Here is a 24145-nt window from a genome sequence, read left to right on the forward strand (position 1 = left end):
GTAATACCTGCCAGGTCCGCACCCCCCTCCTGAATAAGATCTTGAATGAGGGGGGCCTTATTTACCACGGACCTGGCATTACACAGCATCAGTCGGTGATCCCGGGGCCGGGGATCTAAGATCCCTGGGGGTCGAGTTGAGTCCTGAGGACCGGAGCACCCACAAGCTTGTAAGCAGCGTGTGCGTGCTCCCAAAACCCAATATGGTCCTCTGCTCCCGCCATATCTGCCCCTCCCACTGACCGTACCTATCTAAGGTACGGTCAGTGCCCCTCCCACTGACCGTACCTTACTAATCTGGACTTCATAGTTTATAAACAAATACCTAGGATTGCTTGAAGCTTAAAGTGAAAAGAAGCTTAAAGTGAAAAGAAAAAAACAACAACCACAGATCAGAAATGTAAATTGTAGAGTTCAAAAGAAGCAAAAATCCAGGCAGGTTTGACTTATGAGAACATGAGCAAGCTTCCTTATCTCTGCTTGTGGTACATGTTTTCATGCTTCCTAAGGGAGTTTGGAAAGCATTAAGAAATGGAATACCACTGCTATTTCTGTTTAATGTACCTTGCAAATCGTACAGGAAAATGCATAAGGAATGAAGCACTGAACTTGGACAACAGGGTGACACAAATAACATTAATATAAGGTATATCTCCGGAGTTCATGCCTCAGGAGCAATGGTATATGAATAAGCACCCAGGATGCCAAGAATACACAAAATGCATCTTTCCATTTAAGAAAGCTGCACTTTAACCTAAAAATATCCTTGGGGATTAGAGATGGAAGGGAATCTTGATTAATTTGCATTTGGAGATAAATGTAATAAAATTACCCTTCCTAAATCAATATGGAACTGGAATCCAATTATCCTATGGTATTAACATTTCTCAGAATGTTGCAGTACAATCTCCTACACAAAAAAATTATATGAAAAATGTGTGTTTCAGGGGGATATGCATATGTAAAACAGATTTAAGGGAAACTCCTTATATAAATTAGCAAATAATCAGACCATGTCCCATGGAAATACCCTTGCCTTGTGGATGTGCTACTGAAAACAAAAGATGTCCTTGGGAAGGGCATTAGAGTGAATCCTTAGGACTACTGGCTCTCCAGTATAATGGCTTCTTCACTGACATTGTTTGAATCAATGAATCTAGATGCATCCCATGGACTTCAGTGGATGAAGCATCTTGGAACATTATCTAGTTTCCTTAGCAGGTGCAACACAGCAGTTTCTTGTCCATTTGACTGACTTCCTTTTCCAAGCTATAATCATGAGTAGATCTTTGACGTAAGAGTGAAGTTAGTAAGCCACGGGCAGGGAGATATGGCCCTGGGTGAAGAAGCAGAGCCATCTCCTGCTTCTAATCATCTTCTTTGTGCAAGCGAAAGAGTTAAGCCAACTTCTAGCACAGGCTGCAGGACCGCTCATGTAAAGCTAATTGCTTAGGTCTCGGTTTGTTGTGATGGAAAGGGGAGTTAAATTCCCTTTACAGCACAACAGATGGGCTGCTTTGAATGCATTCAAGCGTACCCCTGAAATTCTGACTGGATCTTATGTCAAAAGTAGCATGCAATAGCAAGGCTGTGTGTTTTGTGAGTTGAAAGAGTAAATACAAACATGCAAACCTTTCCACATACTTTAGATAATAAACAGGGCGTGTGTATAAGCATCCAAGCACAAAAAAACAATAGAGATAAAATACAACATGATATAATTCACCTAAGCTTTCACCATGTACACGGTGTGTGCACCCATTTCCACAGGTATACACACAAAATACTTTTACATGGGTGAGAAAGTGCTGATCTGCATGCATGATTTGAAGGCATGGGAATTTGACATGAGTATGTCTGAGGACAAAGAACTGTACAAACATGTGTAGGAGAGAAATTAGGATTTTATTCCTCTTGTAGACGTCAGACTTGTGGGCGAGATGAGGTGAGATAGTGATATTGTTTGTGTTAACTTCTGTACGTGGGAGAAAAAGAGATTGAAAATATCTGCTTTGCTGGAGTTTAGATAGGCTGATGCTTTTTTAGAAGCAGCCATTGGTTTATTTTGCTCTCTTTGGTTGTAAAGAGATAGTGAACCTTTACTGGCCCACCAATACTTGACTATTGGGATCACCCAAGCATAGTCTCTTTCTCTTCTTTGTCACCAACACAACTCAGTCATAACTCTTAAAGCTCCAGATGCTCTTTTTTCTTCCTTTTCTGTGGAAGAAAGCATGCTTTTCTTCTGTCTGTGGCAAAAACAAACTTGAGAGCATTTTTTAGGTCAATTTACTGTAAAGGAAATGGGCTGTGAAAAAAAATCCACAGCAGCTTTCCCCTGATGGGATAGACTCCAAATACATATTCAGCCTGACTAGTTCTCAGAAAAGAGTGAAACTCTGCCTTTTATGATGTGTGTCCACTGAGAATAATTGTTCCAAGTTGATCTTGTGAGCTTCATAGCTAAGTAGAGAATGAAATCTTGGCCTTTCTATACCTAGTACAGCACTCCAACACAATCTGTGCGCCTGTGCCTTCGAGTCAACACGGATTCCTCGTAATGGCTTGGACTAGTCGTTTTTGTGACAAGATTGCAAAGTAGTTTGACTTTGAGGACTTCCTAGGGCTGAGAGAGAATGACTGGCCAAAAATCACCCAGCTGGCTTTGTGCTGAAAGTGGCTGTAGAACTCATGCTGGTTTCTTGTTTAGTGCCTTAATTGTTACACCTAAAGGGTTCTCTATTGCCTGTCTGTAATGCAGCTCACTATATGTCTCCTACATCTTACAGCTATTATTTCATCCAGATGAAGAATGGCTCGACATGAAACTTTTGTTCAATATTGGACATATCACAGCAGGCCCATTTAACATAACTCTAATATGAGCTCTATTAGCTCCCATGGACTTCTGGGTATAATCTAAGGTGCTGACTCTTAGCTTTGAAGCTCTACATGGCATGAATCTCAATTACTTGCAGGATTGTCTATTCCAGTGGTTCTCAACCTGTGGGTCGGGACCCCATTTGGGGTCGATCAACCATTTCACAGGGGTCGCCAAGCAAGGCTGTCTGCCATTTTTTTTGTCCGCCATTTTTTCCCCTTTTCCGGCGGGTGCCTTACCTCCCTTGGGCTGGGCCAGCTGGTGGTCGGCCTGCTCCGTCTCTGCCGCTTGCCAGCTACGCCTTGGCCGGCGCAGGGGGCGGAACCACGCATGTGCGGCGCTCCCGGGCAGGGAAAGTCCTCGACATACGACCGGTTGGGTAGTCCTTGACTTACGACCGGTTTAGTCCTTGACTTACGACCGGTTTAGTCCTCGACTTACGACAGGTTGGGGTCGCGGCATTAAAAAGATTGAGAACCACTGGTCTATTCCTAATAGTGTCTGTCTGTCCCACCAGACACGACGAAGTGGACGTGGATTGGTTCCCCTTGGTGAAGTAGTGTCATTTGTTGGGACCTAGGGAGTGTGCCTTCTCTGTCATGGGGACAACCATGTGGAATAACCACTTCCTCCCTTTTAGATGGCCTAACCATGTGGTCTTCCAGAAGATTTAAAGACTTGCCTTTTCTGCCCTGGGCACTGGCGCTAGGATGTTAGTAAAGTCTGTGTGTGTGTATATATGTTCATTATGTGATTAGGATAATTTTTATGGGAACCTCAATTATATTCTTTTAAGTGATTTTATTGGTTTGTTGTGTGTGTGTGTGTGTGTGTTTTGTTTGCCACTCAGGCACTTATATAAAGTTGTCAAAAAAAATAGCCTAACTCAGGGGTAGGCAACCTTGGCTCTTTTATGACTCGTGGACTTCAACTCCCAGAATTCCTGAGCCAGCTGTGCTGGCTCAGGAATTCTGGGAGTTGAAGTCCACGAGTCATAAAAGAGTCAAGGTTGCCTACCCCTGGCCTAACTAAATAAACATAACAACAAGAAAAACACAGAAAGCAGGACTCCCCCCCCCAATATTCATGCTGTAATTTCCAGTGCAATGACACAACTCTATCCCAGATTTATATCTGTTTCTCCTCAAACACCGTTAGGTATCAAGCCCATAACCTTCCTCTGTCCATTTTTTTAAAGATATTCATCAATTTTTGGTGAGCATCCATTATTATCTTTTAAACAACACAGATTTTAGCTCTTTAGTTTTCAGCTATAAGCATTCTTTTGGTACTAATGTTGACTGTAATCTTGGTTCATGTTCCCATAATTATGATGAGAAATGTTCAGTTAAACAATTACAGTAATTTCCCTTTTTGAGAAGTAGGGTGAAGTATCTTGCTGCAGCCTTATGACTCCCTGGAGCTGTCCAGCTTACTTTTCTGCATATGATTGACTCCTGCTGATCTATTAGTGAGGGCTCATCTGATTTACTTCTGCATGGTACATCCTGCTGAGAGTTTTACTCATATTGCTGGCTGCTATCAAAGTATTTAGCTAGGAAAGTATGTTATATTTCATTTAGAACTAGAAGATGGGCTTTTTCTGCTATAGCCCTGCCTTGTAGAATATTCTCTACTTGAAGATTAGACGAGACCCAACGCTGTTGGCTTTTCGCAAAGCTTTAAAAACCTGTCTGTGTACCCCAGGCCTGGGGCTTGGAATGTGTTAAGTGTCCTGTTACTTGCCTTTACTATTAGTTGATTAACCATGATGGCTGCTGTTTATACTTATCTATTTTGTAGATGTTCATTGTTTCTACAGTTTTAAAAAATATTTTAAGTATTTTATAATTTTATAATTGTAAACCGTCCAGAGTCACTTGGTTGAACTGAGTGGCTATAGAAACTGAATAAATAAATAAGTAAATTTCAATGGTTTTACTAAATACCCACAGGTCTGTACGTATACGTACAGCTAGCATTTCCCCCCAGAAGGGGAAGAGATCTCCAGTGTGCTAGTACTGCAGTTGTGTGGGTCAGGACATATAATAAAAGCATTTAAGAGTAGCAGTTTTTAGATGGAACTCGCTTAAATATATACCTTATGTGTGGTTCTGCATCACAAAAAAATAATATCAGAGTCTCTCATTATCTTTCACAACATGATATCCCTGACTCCGATGCAGCATAGCATATCTGTGTAACTTTAATAGAACAACTTTCTAGACCATCAGGGACTCCCTAGCACTGGGGCTTTTGAATTCAAAGGCATCCTTTCTTCTTTTGACAAGCTTTTTGAAAGCAAAGACATGAACAGAAATTCAAAGAGAAAAGAATGACTCACCCTACAGTTGCCCAGTTCTTCAGCTGACAGAATGATGGTGCCACATTTTTTCCCTGGAATTCCTCTATAATAAGAGAGAAAATAGTTTATGAAGTTTGTAGAAAAGGGAGGAAAGAGACAGTTTGGCTGATGTTTCCATCCATCTTTGCCCCCAGTATAGAATAATGTCAATTTTGTTTTTCTGTTCCATTTGCAGTGTCTCCTTTTATGAAACTCCAAAATGCCAGCATTAAGTTTGAATTTCCCAAACTTCTTTTCTACATTCTGCAATGGAGTAGAAAGAAGAAGAGATAGCTTTGAGGGACAGGCTAAAGAGCCACTACCAAGGCAAAGGCCAGATAGAGGATGAATCAACGGTTGGAATGTAATACAAGTAAACAAACCCATTGTTTGCATGAAGATACAGGGAGGGAGGGGGGAATCATGTTCAGACTTGCACAAATCTGCCATTAGGGCTGACAATACTGTGTTTTGATTAAGGTTTTGATCAACACACTTTCAATGCAGCTCCATGAAGCATAAAGATGCCCTGTGTTCGGTGCTGTGTGAAAACATCCTGTGAAATCAGCCCCAGACAATCTCTGATGAATGTGTGTGCATGCATAGAAGATATATTTGCCAAAGCAGAGTAGCTGGGCTAAGCAAGTTGGCCCGCCCAGAGGTGAAATGCTTGACCTTTCCCTGTCAAAATACTGCCTTAAAGCCCAAAGCTCCATTTCCATCAAGTGAAGCAGGACCACATAACACAGGGGGCCAGACGTGTCACCCGGAAACTGGGCCCACCCCATTGCCGGCAATGGGGAAAAAGCTCCGATACGTTGCGCAACGTCACGTGATGTCGCAAGTTTGACACGTCTGACATAACACAATTTTGGTTTAACTACTGAGTGCCTGTGTTAGATGGAGATAGTAGGCTTTATACATAGTAATAAGCATGTTCTTTTATGTTCTATTTATTAATTATTTTACTGTTGTATGGTTTGGATTCCCTTATAAATGTCTCAGTAACCCCTGTACATCTTTCAGGGAACTCTGATAGGTGGATTAAATTAACCAAGATAACCAAAGTGTGTAGCTTTTTCAAGCATCAGACTTATTCTTAGCCTCTCTTTAAAATACTGGAGCCATTTCTAGGGGTTTTAATTAATCTACTATTGATGGTTGACTTTATGTGTGTGTTTCTATGTGGAATTGGTTGCTGGCTTGCTGCAAGTTATCATTTTGCTGACAGCTGACATGGTAAAAGTATCTTAAATATTACAAATTAAAATGAGTTCTTTCAAACATCAAATATGTTTTCAAAGGTGGTATAAAATCTGAATACCAAAGAAAGGTTTTTTCCAAGTTAAAACCATATGATGGTTTGGGGCCAATTAAGCCACTGCCCGAATGTGAAGCAACTGAACTATTTATTTGAATGCTCATATCAAGTTGACTATTGAGAGACATAACTCAAGATAGAACAAATCTAAGAAGAAAAGCAGTTTACCTGAAACCCCTTTTTTCTTTTTAAAAAAGTGTCAGTTTTATGATTTTGTCCACTTAATTCCACACAGACAGATGATGTCTTGGATAATGATGGTTCAAAATGGATTTAATCTTCAGAGCTGATGACAAGTCTATTTGTTCATGGAGTATGGAAATTAGAAGTATGACAGTGAATAACTAATATGATCTTTCAAATATAAATCACATAAAGCTCTAAATTATATCAGAAGGATTACCCTACTTATGATTTCTATTATTTTCATTCACCAATAGATGAAGAAAGGATTTGTTTAGAAAAATGATATGGTTATACATACAGATTCAACTAATAATAAATGGAAATATGAAAATATTATATTTCTTATTCTGTGTGGCGATTGATGCCTAATGATCACAGCTCCAAACTCTAAACTCTCTTCATAGTCAAAGTCAGAACTAAAGTGGTCAGTGTGAATAATTTGCATTACTTTCATAGGCAAGGTTTGATTTTAAATATCATCTCTCAAATGGCAAATGGAGTAAGGTAATGGAGTGGTGGACTCAAAATCCTGGTTTGTGGTAATGGCCACCAACTGTGATGAGTTTTTCCCATGTATCAATTTGAACATGACCCAGCAGGTGGCAGCACATAGCCAGATTTGATTGATCTCAAATCACTTTTGAAGAACTGGATGCAATTAATTCTTGGATGGGAGACCACTAAGGTCCCAGGCAAGATTGGGAAGTCAAAACATTCCTTGAAGGAAACAATCGGTTCTACAGTCAGAAACTACCTGGAGCTGTCCATGGTAACATGATCTTAACCAAAACAAGCCAACTCTAGTATTATGTGCTGGCTGATGCAATAGATATTGCAGTAATCTTTGCTACGATTTTGGATATTATTCCTTATAGGTTGTTATTGTTTACTTTCTGCCTTATATTTCATCTATGTTCCCTTTTACCACCACTTTTCTTTAAGGGGCATCTTTCAATCTGGAGCTCTCCAATTTCCTCAGAGAGATGGGAAGAGCCTTTTTGCTCATTCATTCATATTATAGGGCTGCCACTTGCCGTGTGTGTGTGTGTGTGTGTGTTAAATTTGTGTTATATTTCCATATAATAGAAAACACTGTCATACAGTTGTAGGGTTGTAGTTGGACATGTCATGTATCTGAAGGGAAGCAAGTATCAATCCGCCTGTCCACAGATATCAGCAGTGGTGACTTCCAGTCAGGATGGGATAACTCGGAGCAGCCATGTTTAATTCACCAGGGCTAATTCACCAGGGCCAACTCGCTTCGGGACAACTCGTTGCAGGACAATTAAGCAATTCAATTATTAAAAATAATTAAAACGTTATTTTAATTTTTGTCATTCACATTTTATTTTGTCCCTCCTTTGGCATCCTTTCTTTAATGCTTCTATTCCACTATTTCTTCAATATTAGTGTGACTCTTGTCCCATGGTGAGTTGTTCCGTGACAAGTTGGCCATGGTGAGTTTTTCCCAGAAAGGTTCAAGAGATATTCATGTTTGTTTACTATATTTCAGCTTTCTGTTGCAGATTTAAGAAAAGAAGAACAATTCAAGACCACAAGGAATTCTAAATCAGGCATAGAATAAATTTTGGTAATGTTATTGTCTGGCAAAAACACTCACCTCTGAATTTTTTTTTTTAGACAACACATATCTAGTCTCCTGATTATAAGAATTGGCTACATGCTTAACAATCCACATATTTGCCAAATATATGTGATTATCCAGGTGATTTTGTGAACACACATGATATATTTAAATACAGATGACTGGATATTCAAGATCCAAGCTCAGTCAAGACCCACACTGGATGTTATATTCAGGAAGGAGGAGGAGAAGCCCAACAGATTTGGCACTACCTGCTTTGAATATTAAATAGGAATGGTGATATGTGCCTTCCCCTTCTCTCCACAGTTTATCAGTTGAGTTATTATGGGAATAAATGAGACAAGAGTTGTTGAATTCTCACTAAAAAATGAAAAGAATGATAGAAAGAGCCAACAGTAGTAGGCTGAGTTTGCCAAGATCACATCTGAGCTGTTGTGGACTTGATCACAATAATGATAACTGAGTTCTATTACATTATGTTGTTGCATGTAAATTCTCCATCAAAGCATAAATGAAGCACTCCATCAGCAAAATTAGATTACTTTGATTTTGACCAATATTAATGCTAGGATAACCCACTGTAGGATTTTTTAAAAAAATTAAATAGATATCTCATAATTTGGTAAGAAAGACTTTGGTGCCTCATGCAGTTTATATTGATATTTTGAATGGGTGGAATGCACCAACCCTTCTCTGTTTTCTAATCTGCAGGAAAGCTTAAATATGACTTACCCATTGGAGACAGATGGCATAGGCTTCCCAGTTTTGGAATGCAACGTAAATGCTCCCATTCTGAAAAAAAGAATAAAAAAGACTTAAAATTATAATTTATTTATGTTATTCAATCTATACGTCTGCATATCTCACATAAGTCACTCTGTGGGTGAACACAATTAAATATGTTAACATACTAATGCAAAATGAACATAAAAACAGTATATGAGAATAAAACAAAAATGCAGTATTAATTCCCACAAGTACCATTTCTACTCTTTTCATTCCATAACACCCTGCATGATTGTTTTTCCCCCATTCTCAACTAATGCTTTATCATAACCCAGGGCTGGTTGGTTTTCTCATTTTGCACAGAGCACTGAAGTAATAAAACATTCAGCAATAAGATCACATATAATTCAACACTATAAATCAGAAATTGTCAGCTTCTTTTGAACCAAAAGGCATTTCTAACATCTGAAGGGCCCGTCATGGGTGCTCTGATAAAATGGCAGTTGCAAAATGCTGAATTATCAAATGTGAATTACAGGTAGTCCTCAACCTTCGACCTCAATTGAGCCCAAAATTTATGTTGCTAAGTGAGAAATTTGTTAAGTGAGTTTTGCCCCATTTTATGACTTTTCTTGGCACAGTTGTTAAGTGAATCACTGCAGTTGTTAGTAACACAGTTGTAGAGTGAAACTGGCTTTCTCATTGACTTTGCTTGTCAGAAGGTCGAAAAAGGTGACCGCATGACTCTGGGACAGTGCAACCCTCATAAATGTGGGTCAGTTGCCAAGCATCTGAATTTAAATCACATGACCGTGGGGATGCTACAATGGTCAGAAGTGTGAAAAATGGTCATAAGTCACTTTTTTGGTGCCATTGTAACTCCAAACGGTCACTAAATGAACTGTTGTAAGTCAAGGACTACCTGTACTCAATTTATACCTTGTCATCCTTTCACTTCTTTCCTTCCACCCCACCCTCCTAAAAATACTTCCTGCCACCTTCCTTCCAAAGTATCCACCATTTTTATTTTTCAAGAATGCCTGTAGGAATTTTGCAGGATCAGAGACACCTCAGAAATAAATAAAAAAATCATACTTAGATGTGAATTTGTCTAATCAAAAGGGTAAAAAAATGAGTTGGTGAACCAACTCATTACCCCCATTCATAAATATTCCCAGATGAAATACAAACGTAAACATTTGTTTAGCAATATCTTCACTATGCATTGCCCTAACTAAGATTCATTGGAATAGGAAAGTAGGAAACATCTGTTTAATTGTGATGTTTCCTACTTTCAAAAACCATCCATATTCTAACCTTGATAATCACTTAAAACTCTTCTACCCCATCTATCTTGGCTTGACATTTTGACATTGAACTTTCTTACCACTCTTGAGTCTATCAGCTGCATTGTGCCTATGTTTTCTGTTATAAAACTGATCACATTTACTGATGATTGTCATTAGCAACTTTGGATGTGGGCTTGGTTAAGTGATACAATGCAACGTTCCACTTTAAAGGCAATCTGAGGTTGTCTCTGTGTAAATTAATGCACTGCATGTGTGTGAAATATTCTCTCAGGCTATATGGCTCAATAAGCCAAAAACTAACAATATAGGCTAGATTCATTCACAATTCCAGGATAAACTGTGGTTAGCTAGGTTATTTAATGTGTTATTGAATAAACCAACATCAAGCCACATACATCAAAGACTCAGTTCAGTGTAAGTAATTGAAATTGTAAAGTGAGTGATATAGAAGTGCAAAAATTGATAAAAACATTTGACAACAAACAACATGAGCCCCTGAAAGGATAAACAGAAATTCCAGTAAGATTTGGGGATGTTGTTTGAACACGAGCTGAACTCATCAACTGCAACAGAAATTCAGAAGTGAATTTCCCTTATGAAGTTCCCAATAATATCTCCCAGTATGCAGTTATATGATGAACGAGGAAGGAGACTCTTCTGGCCATGATGCCCTGAGTCCTGTTTCTGTTCACTCGCCCGTCCCGATTCTCCTTCTTTACAAAGATCCCCCTGAGATCACATGCAGCACAGAGATATGATAATTGTAGAATCTGCACGCCTGCCAATGCTTAATACACAGCATGACCTTGACAAAAGGTCTTAGCTCTAGAATATAAGTTAGCAATGCTGGGCATTTTCCAGACAGCAGGCACCTAATGTTGCCAGTCACATTATACCATTCAGCTTTTCTGTATTCCCCTCTTTAATGAATTTCTTATAGAAGAAAAAGTAGATAGATGCTATAATGGCACTTCCATCTCCCCACTAAAATTCTGCAAGGCATGACAATTAGACAGTAAAAACCCTTGCAAGAAGCACCCCTAGTCCTTATGAATATGGGTGGGGAGAAAACCACTACAATAGGGCCTGAATTTCTCCCTCCAGCATCTCCCCTGAGAGCAACAATGATACCTTCTAAATTTCCTTGGCATGGGGCCATAGCTACAGAGACAGTGACTAATTTTTTTCTTTCGTTGATATAATTTCCCTGACAATATTTATAGAACTTGACTGAGGTTTCCTCCTCCTCTTCTGGAATGTTCAACAGTTGAAGAGTCTTCTCTCTGGCTGCTTCTGCTCATACATTCAGTTGAATGGGAGGCAACTGGGAAAAAATAGCTTCTACAGTCAGTGGGAGTGTCTTCCATCCCTTTTATTCATTAGCAGGATTGGTTCAGTAAATAGTATTGCATTGAACTGATAGAAACAAGCTGTCTTCTAATGATCAATTTGATCAACAGGTATTAGGTACTATTGGATAGGTACTATCTGGTAGGTGGCAGTCTCTACAGCAGAGGTCTTCAAACTTGGTCCTTTTATGACTTGTGGACTTCAACTCCCAGAATTCCTCAGCCAGCATGCCTGGCTGAGGAATTCTGGGAGTTGAAGTCCACAAGTCGTAAAAGGGCCAAGTTTGAAGACCCCTGCTCTACAGCTAGCGATTGGGAACCTGTGCCTTCAGGTTCATTAGATTCATAAACTGTGCTTTCTCTAGGTGCTTTCTCATAGTATTTCTCCTTCCCCAACTTTATACCCACAATAGCAACCCTTTAAGGTAGGCTAAGCTGAGATAATGCCTGCCCCAAAGTCACTTAATAAACTTCCATAGCTAAGAGCAGACTTGAATTTGGATCTTCCTGGTCTCAAGATTATTTCATGCAATCTGCAAAACTATCCAGCTGTTTTATTTCTCCCCTTCCCTATTGTTCTGCTCCTTCTACATTCAGTGGCATAACCTAGTTCTCAATGTTTCCTTTTTATTCTCTCTCTCTGCAGTTTGAAAGTTTGGGGTTATGCAGGGATGGTAGCATGAAGCATCACTACTGTTTGTTTTACACATAATGTCAAGCAGGCCTTGCCATCTTGGTGTCCTTCAGATATGCTGAATTATAACTCTTCAGAATTCTCAGCCCACCTGACCAGTGATTTCCAACACATCTGGATAACACCAAATTGTGGACATGCTCTGAATGAAAGCTTTGTAAGCTTTAAGTCCACATGTTCTTCCCATCCTATTTCTGGCGGGGCAATGAGATGGAGAACAGGAGAAGGAATCCCTTCTGCATAAATGCTCTAAAGGTTTACTTAGCAGAAGCTATGGTTTGTTCAGACATATCATTAACTTTTGCCTTCTTCAACTTGGGCATCTTTCAAATGTGGGGACTTCAAATCCAGGAATTTATTCCAACGGCAATAGAAAATTTCAGAAGCTGAAGTCCACAGATCAGAGTGCAGTCAGTATTGTTACCTGATTCCGAGCCCAACAATGAGGAACTCAAGTTAGATACATCTCAGATATCATAATGACTGGTAGACAGCCTCTGCAAAATAAGCAATGTGGCTTTCTCCATATGGTGCTAATCCATCTTTAGCAATAAGGGAGCAAGTTCACCAAGGTTAGTTCCTGTTACTGAGCCTCAGAGAGGCTTCTTGAGTCTCTTATTAAGATTGTGATCACCATGCTGCCTCAGTTAGGGTACTGGTAAACGAGCAGAGATGACAGATTGCCCTAGCTGCAGTTACTTGACAGTGAAGCTCGACAACCTTTCTCCTACCAGCTGGAGAGCACTGACTAACAAATTGCAGAGACAAAGGACATGGCTTTGCCAGCTGCCATTTCTCTAGCAAAAACTGAAAATTTATCCAGACCTTGCCATTAACTCATAAGGCTCAAACCAATTAGTCTTCAGTAGCACCTGAGGAACTGGTGAGAAAATGACTGCTCTACTGAACATCTCCCCAATTACTTACATCAACTTTCCTCAGGCAGATGCCCTCCAAGTAGGGTGAACTTCAACCCCCATAATCACCCAGCCAGACTACAGAAACGTGCCCTACACTGTACATAAGATGATATGGGATAAACGATTCTACTTGGGAAAGCAAATTCTGCCTGCGTTGTTGCAAATTTGTACATATTAAGGATCTGGTGAACTGTACGTGCAGGAGCAAGACCAAGGAAGCTCATCTTATGTATAGTCAGACTTCCTGAAGAACTGGGCTCAGGAAAGAAGAAAGGAACAGGTTCTGAAACAGTAAAGCAGGAAAATGGCTAATTCTAGAAGAGGGGAAAGAAAAGAAAGAAACGGATTTGCAGAAGATATAAAAAAAAACAATTTCAGGTGCAATAAAGATAACCTATGTGAAAATGGTTTGCCAGAATCTTTCTAGGCTTCCTTTTTCACAGACTGTGCTGACAAGATGAATTTAATAAGCCAAGACAGAGAAAATCAGTCACAGCTTCCCTTTTTGCAGATCAGCAAACTGGAACAAAGGTTCCTGATAATGCACTCAATGCTTTCAAATTTCCAATGGTCACCATAAAAATCAGCACTCCATCACTATGGAAGTAAGATGGAAGGGACAGCAAAGAATGATGATTCCTTATTGTAAGTGGAATTTTCCCTGCTTGCCCCAGTTTTTTATTGAGTCAGTGGAGGATTAAGGGCTGCTTCCTTCAGCTGTTTCTCTCTCATACATAAACAGAAATCGTTTAAGAAATCGTTTTCTGACTTTCATCCCCTTTCCTCATTTTGGCCACAGTAATAGCCTGGATTCTGTCTCAGCCATCATTAAAACAATGCCTGATCAGTGAATTTCCCTGCTTCATTCTCCTACCAGTCCCAGAAAAAACATGGGCTAATTTCTTTTATGGCTCTTCCAGTCGCTTGGGCTAAAATGAAAAACTTGGCAAAATCTTGTCAATTCTATTTGGGAGGAAGGGAAGGAAGGAAAGCCAGCACTTCACCAATCAACCTTTGAACCTGTAAAAAAAAATGAAAGAACCCCACACACCCAAAGTTCGACTTTTCGAGGGAGGCATTCCTATGCAAAACAGGTATTGAAACCCTGGTAGTGCAGTGGTCAGAATGCAGTATTGCAGACTAACTCTGCTCACAGTCTGGAGTCTGATCCTGATTGGCTCAGGGATGACTCAGCCTTCCATCCTTCCATGGTTGGTAAAATGAAGACCCAGATTTTTGGAGGTAACATACTGACACTGTAAATCTCCCAGAGAGTGCTGTAAAGCACTATGGAGCGGTATATAAGTCTAGGTGCTATTGCTACTGAAGGCAGAGGGCAGGCACATGGAAAAATATTCCCCAGAGCACCCACAGCCAATTGGAACAGACACATTTGTACACAATGGAATGAAGAATAGCAGGTCAACCAGATAGCTCTACCTGCACCAGAAGAAGACCATAAATATCTCTGATGGTGGCTGATTGTCCAGCAGCCTAGGGCATGTCGAGAACACCATCCACTTCTACCATTTGACACAATAGATAGCCCATCTTCATGCTGGAGCAAGCATAAATTGTGAATCAGCCCTAAGCAGCCTTTATTGTATGAAATAAATATGAAGTTCAGAGAGACTTCAAGAAGGTCTTGTTTGTCTCCTATCAAAAGGTTCAAGCTTCAGTAGTATGTCAAGACCTGGCTTGCATGAAGAAGAAAATATAAAGAATCTAAACTTCTGCACTAGAAAGAGCTAATGAAGGAGATTCCATAGCATCGTATTTCGTATGGGAAGCAGCTACAGAAGCAAGCAGAATTGTATCCCTTTTTCTGATTGTTCTAAAGAGGAGCTGACAGATTGATTCCATGTCTACCCTCCTGCTCCTCAATACATCCTGCAAAATAGCCCTGAGGTTGAACTGTGCCCCCATCCCACATGGCTCTTTTGTAGCCTTGATGAACACGGCTTGCTTCCCTTTGAATGATGGGAGGCAGCATTCTTTCACTAGTATATCTGAATTCGGTGGACCTGAACATTGCACAGGGCAGCAATCAGCTTATAAACAAGGAAAGCTGTGAAGAATTATCTGCATAATGAAACTGAGGTTCCCATAACAAATAACTACTAAGCTGTGTTTTGTATGTGTATGTTGTTGTGAAAGAGGGGGGGGGGGAGGAGAGAAATGAACAGTTGGATGGATGAATTTAAAGGATGGCCGAAGAAGATTGGACCATTTGCTCCACACTTTCAAAAATTTCATTAAAGAAAGAAACTTAAAAAATAATAATCTCATGGGAAATAATCTTGAATTAACTTAGCCCAAACCATACCTAAGAAATCTGCTGCCTTCAGGGCATCATTTTATTAGTAAAGCCTGTTGGAATTATATTGAGAAACATAATTCGGGGGGGGGGGGAGGGGAGCCATTTTCACTACCAGCATGTCTTCTGTTGTTGTCAGAAGAGGGCCAAATGAAAAAATAAAATCCACTGAGCACCCACAATAAGTAAAAGACCTCCAGGCCATCCAGCTTCTTTTGCGGAGATGTTCTGAACTTCTGATCTGATACCAAACACCAGGCCAGGAGCTGAACAGCCTCCTAATTCCAAAGCCTCCTAATTCTTAAATGATAATGATTAAATGCAACCCAGAAAAATGTACATTATTGTTTTCCCCTAAGGAGGATGGAACTTAAGTGTTCTGCTTCATCTTCCCAAGTCAATGGGACTTCTGTGATGAGAGTTGCAAATTAGCACACCGACTTCCTTGTCCTGTGATGCCCTCTCACTTTTACTGAAGCAAGCAGCAGACAGATGTTTGGAATCAGAGATCCAAGCAAGTCTTCACAGGCTATCCAGGTCTTCCAAATTGTCCAATTTTATTACGCCATATTTTTGGAGTGAAACATGAGGGAGCAGGAGCACTGACAGGAGAAAATGTGCTTGAAAGGGCTGCTCACAGCTCCAGGAAATCTAAACAGAACTATAAACTGTGCCAATATAGAGTCAGCTCTTTTGCTTCTTATTAAATCAATACTGTTGTGATTTTGCTTTGAGAAACCTCTGCCTCCCAGCTATGGCTCTTGTGGAGCCATCAAACAGTCCGTGCTGAGAACAGACTGATTGGGCCCAATGAACTGGGAAGTAAAGGACATTGGTCTACACTGGTCCCTTGGAAGGCTGCTTCTAATATCATCTATTCATTAGGATCCACAAGACATTCCTGTGAGTGAGAGACTTAAGAAGCCATAGACTTCAAGCTACAGCAACAAGTTCCAGATGATACCACATTCTATAGGTGACTCAGCTGACCCTATTTTTTTTCTTTATTAGATTTGTAGAGGGGTATACTGCCCTTTAGATAGACACTCACTCATGCTCTGGTCACACTCATGATTGGATAACTACATGGGGCTGTATTGAATGCCATCCAGAAGCTACAGTTGGTTCAGAATTTGGCAGTGTGGACAGCAATGGGAATATTGCGTTACGAGCTGCACCGATTACCAGTTGGCTTCTGGGTGGTTATCATGGCAGAACTCCTGTCTTTCCGAGGGATCACTTATTTCTGATTAATTCAGGCTATCCAGTGAGATCTGGCAGAGCAAATGCGCTCCAGGTCCCATTGATTAAACCGTGTCATCTTGCAGAACTCAGGAGGAATGGTTTCTCTGTTGCGACACCTGCAAAATCCCCCCTTGCCTGGAGGTCCATACATTTCTCACATTTTTGAAAATCATTAAAAACTTGGCTGTCTCCCAGCCTTTGGAAACTGTAGTTGTGGAGTCTCTACAAGTTGGATTTTTTTTTCCCTTTTCTATTATTAAACGAGTCAGCTATTTTTTCTATATGTGTTGTTTTCTTTTTTTATTGTAAACCACACAAAGTTGCTAAAGTACCTGGTTTTGAGCTGAATTAATTAAATTGTTATTTAATTAAGTTTTTCTCTCATAATAGCAACTCAGTGAAGTAGCCTGGTCTGAGAGAGAATAACTGATCCTAAGTAACCTAAGGAGATTCTAATGGCATCAGGTGGACCTCTATGGTTGATGATTTCTATGATCCTAATTCAAGACTTTCACCAATATACTAGACTGACTTTAGAACACCTGAGAGCAATTGCTTATGTAATCCACTAAGACAGGGGTAGGCAACCTTGGCTCTTTTATGACTCGTGGACTTCAACTCCCAGAATTCCTGAGCTAGCCATGCTGGCTCAGGAATTCTGGGAGTTGAAGTCCATGAGTCATAAAAGAGTCAAGGTTGCCTACCCCTGCACTAAGATATATCCATCACTGGGTAGATTTTTTTTTAATGTAACAAATGAATATTGTCTTCAGTTGCTGAGATCAGTGTATAGCATTGACTGGTATAGTTATTTTCAGCTTAGAGCAGGATGACTTGACCATAAATCAAGTCATTGTATTGTATTGTATTGTATTGTATTGTATTGTATTGATTGTATTGTATTGTATTGTATTGTATTGTATTGTATTCCTAGAAGTGGGTAACTTGGGGGTGACACTCCATAAGATTATCCATGAGCTAACAAAAACTAACTTTCATTTGATATATGTTCATTTGCCTATTTGACTAAAATCATTATTCAAATATATTGCTATACATACATAGGTATATTATATTTGGCCATATAAAAATCTTTAGAGATTCTGTGGGGGGGGGGGCACAGCCAAAATGTTTGAAAGCTGCAGGTAGCTTGATCACCTCAAGTTGAGGATCTTTAGTTTTAAAGCCATTGGTAATGAAAGCTGAAAAGGGAGAGAAAAAGAATGTCTGCAATAGATTTTATGATCATTGTTACCAAGATTTCCAGTATATAACTGAATGACTCAAGGCATATAAATTCTTCCTAACTTACAGCCCTCAGGAGCACTAGCTGGAATTTTAGTGGAAAGGTGGAGAAAAAAAACAAAAATACTGATTTTATCCAGTAATTTAGAAGTGTTAGGAAGAAAGTTTTAGGACACAGAAAAAGCATCAGTGCTTCAGAAGATCAACTTCAATGAGGTACTCTGTATCTGAACTGAACTATTTTAATAATAATGCCCAAAACTGTTGCATGGATAATTGTTATTATTTTGCAAACTGTGCTGCTACCAGAACACAGTTTGCAAAATAACAGAATGGACAGTTTAGTTTCAGTAAATGTCTATGGAGATTCTCAGTCATCCAGGTCATGGTTGTCCCAAAGGTGCTTTTTCAGGAGGGAACTGGACTTTGTTTTTTCTTTGAAGATGTTTCGCTTCTTATCCAAGAAGCTTCTTCAGCTCTAACTGGATGGATTTATATTCCTTGCAGACAGCTGTCATTTGCATTCTTTTAAAGAAAAACAAGAAAGTCCAGTTGCCTCTTTAGTTTCAGTAGCTACCTGAAGAACCCAGCTTTGGTCCTCAAAAGGATTTGGATTATGAGAATAATCTACAAAGAGGAACCATCTGGTGATGCTGCAGTTCCAAAATATAACCATGCATCCATCCTACACATGTGCCATATTGCTCACCAAATGTATTCCTCCTTCCTGTATTCCTCCTTCATTTTTACTAGTCATTTCTACCTGGCTGCCAATTAATTATGTTGGAACTAAAGCTCAATAATAATTTGAGGACTGGAGAGTCCAGAACATTTGGAACCTCTTCCCAAAGATGTGTGGGGCATGCTTAGGCACTACTGGAAGGAAAGCTCTACCTTGCATTGATGAGGGTGTGAAATAGTCAGGAGATCTGAACTAATTATTACATTCTGAAGTACTTCAGGAAAACCAATTCTTGATGAAGGGGACTTCTACATTTTAGAGGAAACTGCTTGGAGACCATGTGCTGCAGCTCACCTGCAAATCTTAGGTGAGCAAAAAGACAATGTATCTTGAGCACGCTTCCAAAAAGCTCAGAAACAAATCCCTTAATAAAAATATATGTTCTTAGCCCCATCAGGTCTTAATGCTTGTACAGCTCATTTTTACACCTGATCTTTTGTGTTTAAATTTGATAATTTTACATAGCAAAGCCCTCTTTTGTGAACTTCTTTCCACAGTATTTATTGTGTTCAGAATCAAGAGCTCTCTGCCTCTCTTTATGTTTTTTTTTCTCTATCTGCTTCTTCTCCAGGGAGAAGCCTTGGGCTTTGGATTGTTTCCAACAGCAATGATAATTAATTCCACAGTGGGCTTCTGTAACGCCCCCACCACTTGTACATGCTGCTTTGCACCTTGCATTTACCCTCCCATGGTGCATCTGAATTAATAAGCTGCTTCTCAAAAAGACAGCAGAGAGCTTCTCTTTTTCACTATATGTATCTCTCCTTTTCAATTATGGCTGGCAATTGCAAGAAGAGCGTTGGCACCTGCTTCCTTCCGGAGACTCTGGAGCTGTTTTCAGACAACGAGGAAAAAGGTGTCATTTGCTGGGCCTGGAAGCTGCATGCATACTGCTGCATTAGTGACATTTTGCACTCATGTCATCATCTTCTCAGCAAGGATTTGATGAGATTTGACTTAGCCCAAGAAGTTGGGATCTTCTTCAAGGATCTCTGCTGAGTGGAGAACGATAATGTGTCCATAACAAAATCATTATACAAATGCTATGAATTGAGTATTTGCATCAAACATCAGGATATCATTACATAATAGAAGCATTTGCACGATGACGTCATGTTGCGTATGTAATTTTGGCATTGTTATGGTTTGCCTTGGATGTCAGTGATCCCACTTTGCTTCTCCTAAAAATGCCAGAGGTTCTGACCCAACATATTGGTATTATGAAGGACTCATTATGATATTCCTGAGCTGGCAACTGACTGTTCCCTAGATGTTGTCAATCCCAGAAAACATGATCAATTGTGGAAGATGTAGCCTAAAATCTTGGCAGGCCTTGCTGTATCCTGTTTTCCTAAGGGATTCTGAGTTCAAATTTTTAAAGACACTGTACAACAGGAAAAACTCCATCCAGTGAAGATGGTCTTTAACCACTGCAGCACGTTGATATGATGCATGGTAGCAATAGGTAGCAAGTGCAGAATGCTATGTGTTCAATACTTTGTATTATATTTATTTATTAAGCAAAGTCCTGACTGTCCTTCAAATTTAACAGCTCCCAATTTGCAAAACAAATTAAAAAGGATCCACAGTAAAACCAATCAAATCTAAAAATAAATCCATAATTCCAGCAAGCAATGAAACCAGAGAGAAACATCAGGAGTGCAATCAAAACAGAACATCAGAATAAGCAAAGCAAGCAGCAAAAGTAAACTGCTTAAGGCTACACCAGATATGACTTCAGGCTTGTTTCGGAATACTGCCCGTATCTTAAGATGTAGCCCACAATCCAGATTACATGCAGCAGGATAACTTACCTTTCATTACACTGTTTTCTCCCAGCAATGGCTCCATCTTACTTTTGCCTCACGTTTAAAAATAATCTACTATGATTATTGACAGCTATTCGGGTAACAATGGTTCAAAATTACAATGGCACCGAAAAAAGTGACTTACACTTATGACCACTGCACATCCCCACAATTCAAAATTCAAATCCTCGGCAACCGGCAAGTATTTATGATGGTTGCAGCAGTCCATGTAATCCCCATTTCAGACCTTCCCAGCCAGCTTCCATGAAGCAAAGTCAACGGGGGAAGCCAGAGTCATTTTAATGACCGTTATGATTCACTTAACAATTGCTTAACCACAGTGGCAAAACAAGATTGTAAAATTGGTGCAATTCACTTAACAACCACCTTTGCTTAGCAATGGAAAACCTGGTTCCAATCCTAAGTCAAGGACTACCTTTATCTTAAGAAACCATGTTTCCTATAAACCACCGTTCAACATATTTAGATGCCACTGCAAAGAGCAATTTGTTGTAAACCACGCAGCCATCGTTTTCATGCCTCCCTTCCTTTTCTTTTGGGAGATCATAAGCCCCAGCTTCCTTTTAATGTTCTAGCTACAGAAGGAGACGGTATACAGTTTAAAACGTGCCAAAAATTGAAGCTGGAATTAGCTGCAAATCCATTTGACCTATAGAATCAACACTAAAAATAATTTTTCAAAACTGGAGTGCTATACTGAATTTTTAAAAAACACAATTATATTTCTCTACAAAATGAAGAAAAATTAAGTAACAGAGCTAGTTCTAAAACAAGCTAATGCAGATGGTAAATTCAGTAAAAAGCAGATGTCCTTGAGATGAATATTAATGCATCTGAGAGGGAATATAAAAAGTTATAAAGTACGCAAATTACATATACGAGAAATAGGAGAAAAGATTCAAGATATAGACCTTCTCTGAGGTTCATATATGTGAACCCAAATTCACTAGAGATAAAAAAATAGACTTTTGTATTTACTATTTTTAAACATGTGTAAATGACTAAATTGTTTTGGTGACTTTATTTTCAGTGTGTTTAGGTTTAGAACAAAATATTACATACTGACTTTCACAAACTTGAGAAGAATTTATGACATGTGGTCTTTTTATTTGGCTTTTCTTCATGCATAAATAGTGACCCACTATTTATGTAATTCCATGCTCATCTAGGGAGAGCATCAGGTTGGGGAAAGCTGACATAGACATAATAACGAATGGGAAAGAAGCTAATATCTGATTGCTGGTTTTACCCAAAGTTAAATTAATCTTTAGTCTACCTTTTTGATAGGATTTATCTAAAAATCTCATTGTATGCCTTACGCATCACTAGGTGTGATAGAATGAACCCATTGCAGAATAAGAAGAAAAGCTGGAAGGCCCACTAAAGGCATCGCAGTTGACATTGACTAGACCAGTGGTTCTCAACCTTTTTAATGCCGCGACCCCAACCGGTCATAAGTCGAGGACTAAACCGGTCGTAAGTTGAGGACTAAACCGGTCGTAAGTCGAGGACTAAACTGGTCGTAAGTCAAGGACTACCCAACCAGTCATAAGTCAAGGACTTTCCCTGCCCAGGAGCGCCGCGCATGCGTGGTTCCGCCCCCTGCGCCGGCCGAGGCATAGCTGGCAAGTGGCAGAGACGGAGCAGGCCGACCACCAGCTGGCCCAGCCCAAGGGAGGTAAGACACCCGCCGGAAAAGGGGGAAAAAAATGGCGGACAAAAAAAATGGCGGACAGCCTTGCTTGGCAACCCCCATGAAATGGTCGATCGACCCCAAATGGGGTCCCAACCCACAGGTTGAGAACCACTGGACTAGACACTCACATCAAAGGCTTCTCCAAGCGACTTCCTGGTGATCCGACAATCTCCCCCAGAGTGCAGAATGTTTGACCAAGGAAATCCTGATGAAAGAAATTGACATGAATGTTATGAAAGTTTTCCTCCTAGCAGGGCTTTCCCCTCCTTCTAGAGACTGAAGGCAAGACATTATTAAAAACTCAACTTCTGTTCTGGTTAATTTACGGAGAAGAACAGTCCTTCAGTCAACTCATGTACCTCCTTTCTACAGTTCTCACAACAGACATTTGGGACTAAGTAGCTAGGAATTTATGAATCTGGCCACAGTACATCTTTAATATGTACTGAGTTAAAAACATTGCTGAATTTAAAAAAATCAGGCTGGTGGAAAGAGAGTAGCATCAGGATAATTGCATGGAACAAGGACATTATATATCAGGCTCAGTCCTAGTCCAGGGGTGTCAAACTGCCGGCCCGCAGGCCGGATGCATCATAGCGAAACTACGCCCACCCCATTGCCGGCAATGGCAAAAAAAAATCACGATACGTCGCGACACGTCACGTGACGTTGCGAGTTTGACACCCCTGGCCTAGTCAATGTCTGCCCAGGTGCAATAGGTGCTTCAGCCTCTGGCATTCTTGATTCTGTTCTGTAGATCCAGAATGCAGCATAGTTGAGATCATTTTGACTGTCATATTCTCATAAATTAAATCTGCTAGTAATGTTAGTAAAACAGAAGATTTAAAAAATAGGCTGGTATTTTTTTCTCCAGCATAACTTGATCATGCCAATTTATTATAATTTACGCTGTCACCCCATAAGCCTACACTTTGCAATGAGTACCTATCAAAATTACTTATACATGTTTTAAGTAGTTAGCAAAAATAAAAACTGAGATTCACTATACACTTTTTTGGAGTTTTTTACTTACTTGAAATGTAAAACATTATAGTAATTCAGGATAAAGCAACAGAATGAACCAAAGTATGTGTAGAACATACAGAAATAAAATGCAGTTTTAGCAATATTTCACAACTTAGAAAAACCTTTATTCAAAGGATTACAGTGCATAGACTGCATTCTGAAAGACCCAGATTCAGTCCCCATAAGCATCAAAGTTCCTGCAGTACATGTATATGGCATTTGTGGTACCCCACAACTAAACACAATATTTTGAAATGAGTCTATTAAAATAATTTTTAAAAATAATCTTTTTGTTTGTTGTTCTTACATAAGTTCTTATAGATATTGAAGCAAGAAGATTGAAATTTGAATTTTTCTCCCCATTTTTAATGGAAGATGACCAAGATTTTAGGATTCTTGAGGGAGATCTCTAGGTGCGGTTGGTAAAACCTTTTTGTGATTTGTCAATTTTGCAATGTTTCAGCCATTTTATATAATCTCACACAAACGTGTATTAAATAATTTGGGGGCATCTGCAAGTATATGTGATGCTGCCTGGATTTGAAGCAATTGTAACTCCATAGCAATCTAGCTTAGTATCTTTAGTTTAGTCAAGTCTGGTAGCAAACATCTCTGCCAATATTCCTAGCCAACTGCATTCAATCACAATTGGTGTTATTATCCAATGCATAATAGTTAAATAGATTAAGCCAATATCAGGAAGCTTCAC

At 39.7% G+C, this 24145-nt stretch overlaps 1 protein-coding gene across 1 annotated transcript in view; it reads right to left on the bottom strand.

Moving 5' to 3' along the window:
• Window positions 1–24145, bottom strand: part of LOC107302554 (copine-5) — a 129337-nt gene that overhangs the window by 53951 nt on the left and 51241 nt on the right. The window contains exons 6-8 of the mRNA XM_015831671.1: window positions 22539–22615; window positions 9070–9129; window positions 5225–5288 (exon numbers count right to left, since the gene is read on the bottom strand). Of these exons, the coding sequence (XP_015687157.1) occupies window positions 5225–5288; window positions 9070–9129; window positions 22539–22615 (201 nt within the window). The remainder of the gene's footprint in view (window positions 1–5224; window positions 5289–9069; window positions 9130–22538; window positions 22616–24145) is intronic.

Source organism: Protobothrops mucrosquamatus, unplaced genomic scaffold (assembly GCF_001527695.2).
Source record: "Protobothrops mucrosquamatus isolate PMUCROS unplaced genomic scaffold, P.Mucros_1.0 scaffold_270, whole genome shotgun sequence".
Taxonomy (NCBI): domain Eukaryota; kingdom Metazoa; phylum Chordata; class Lepidosauria; order Squamata; family Viperidae; genus Protobothrops; species Protobothrops mucrosquamatus.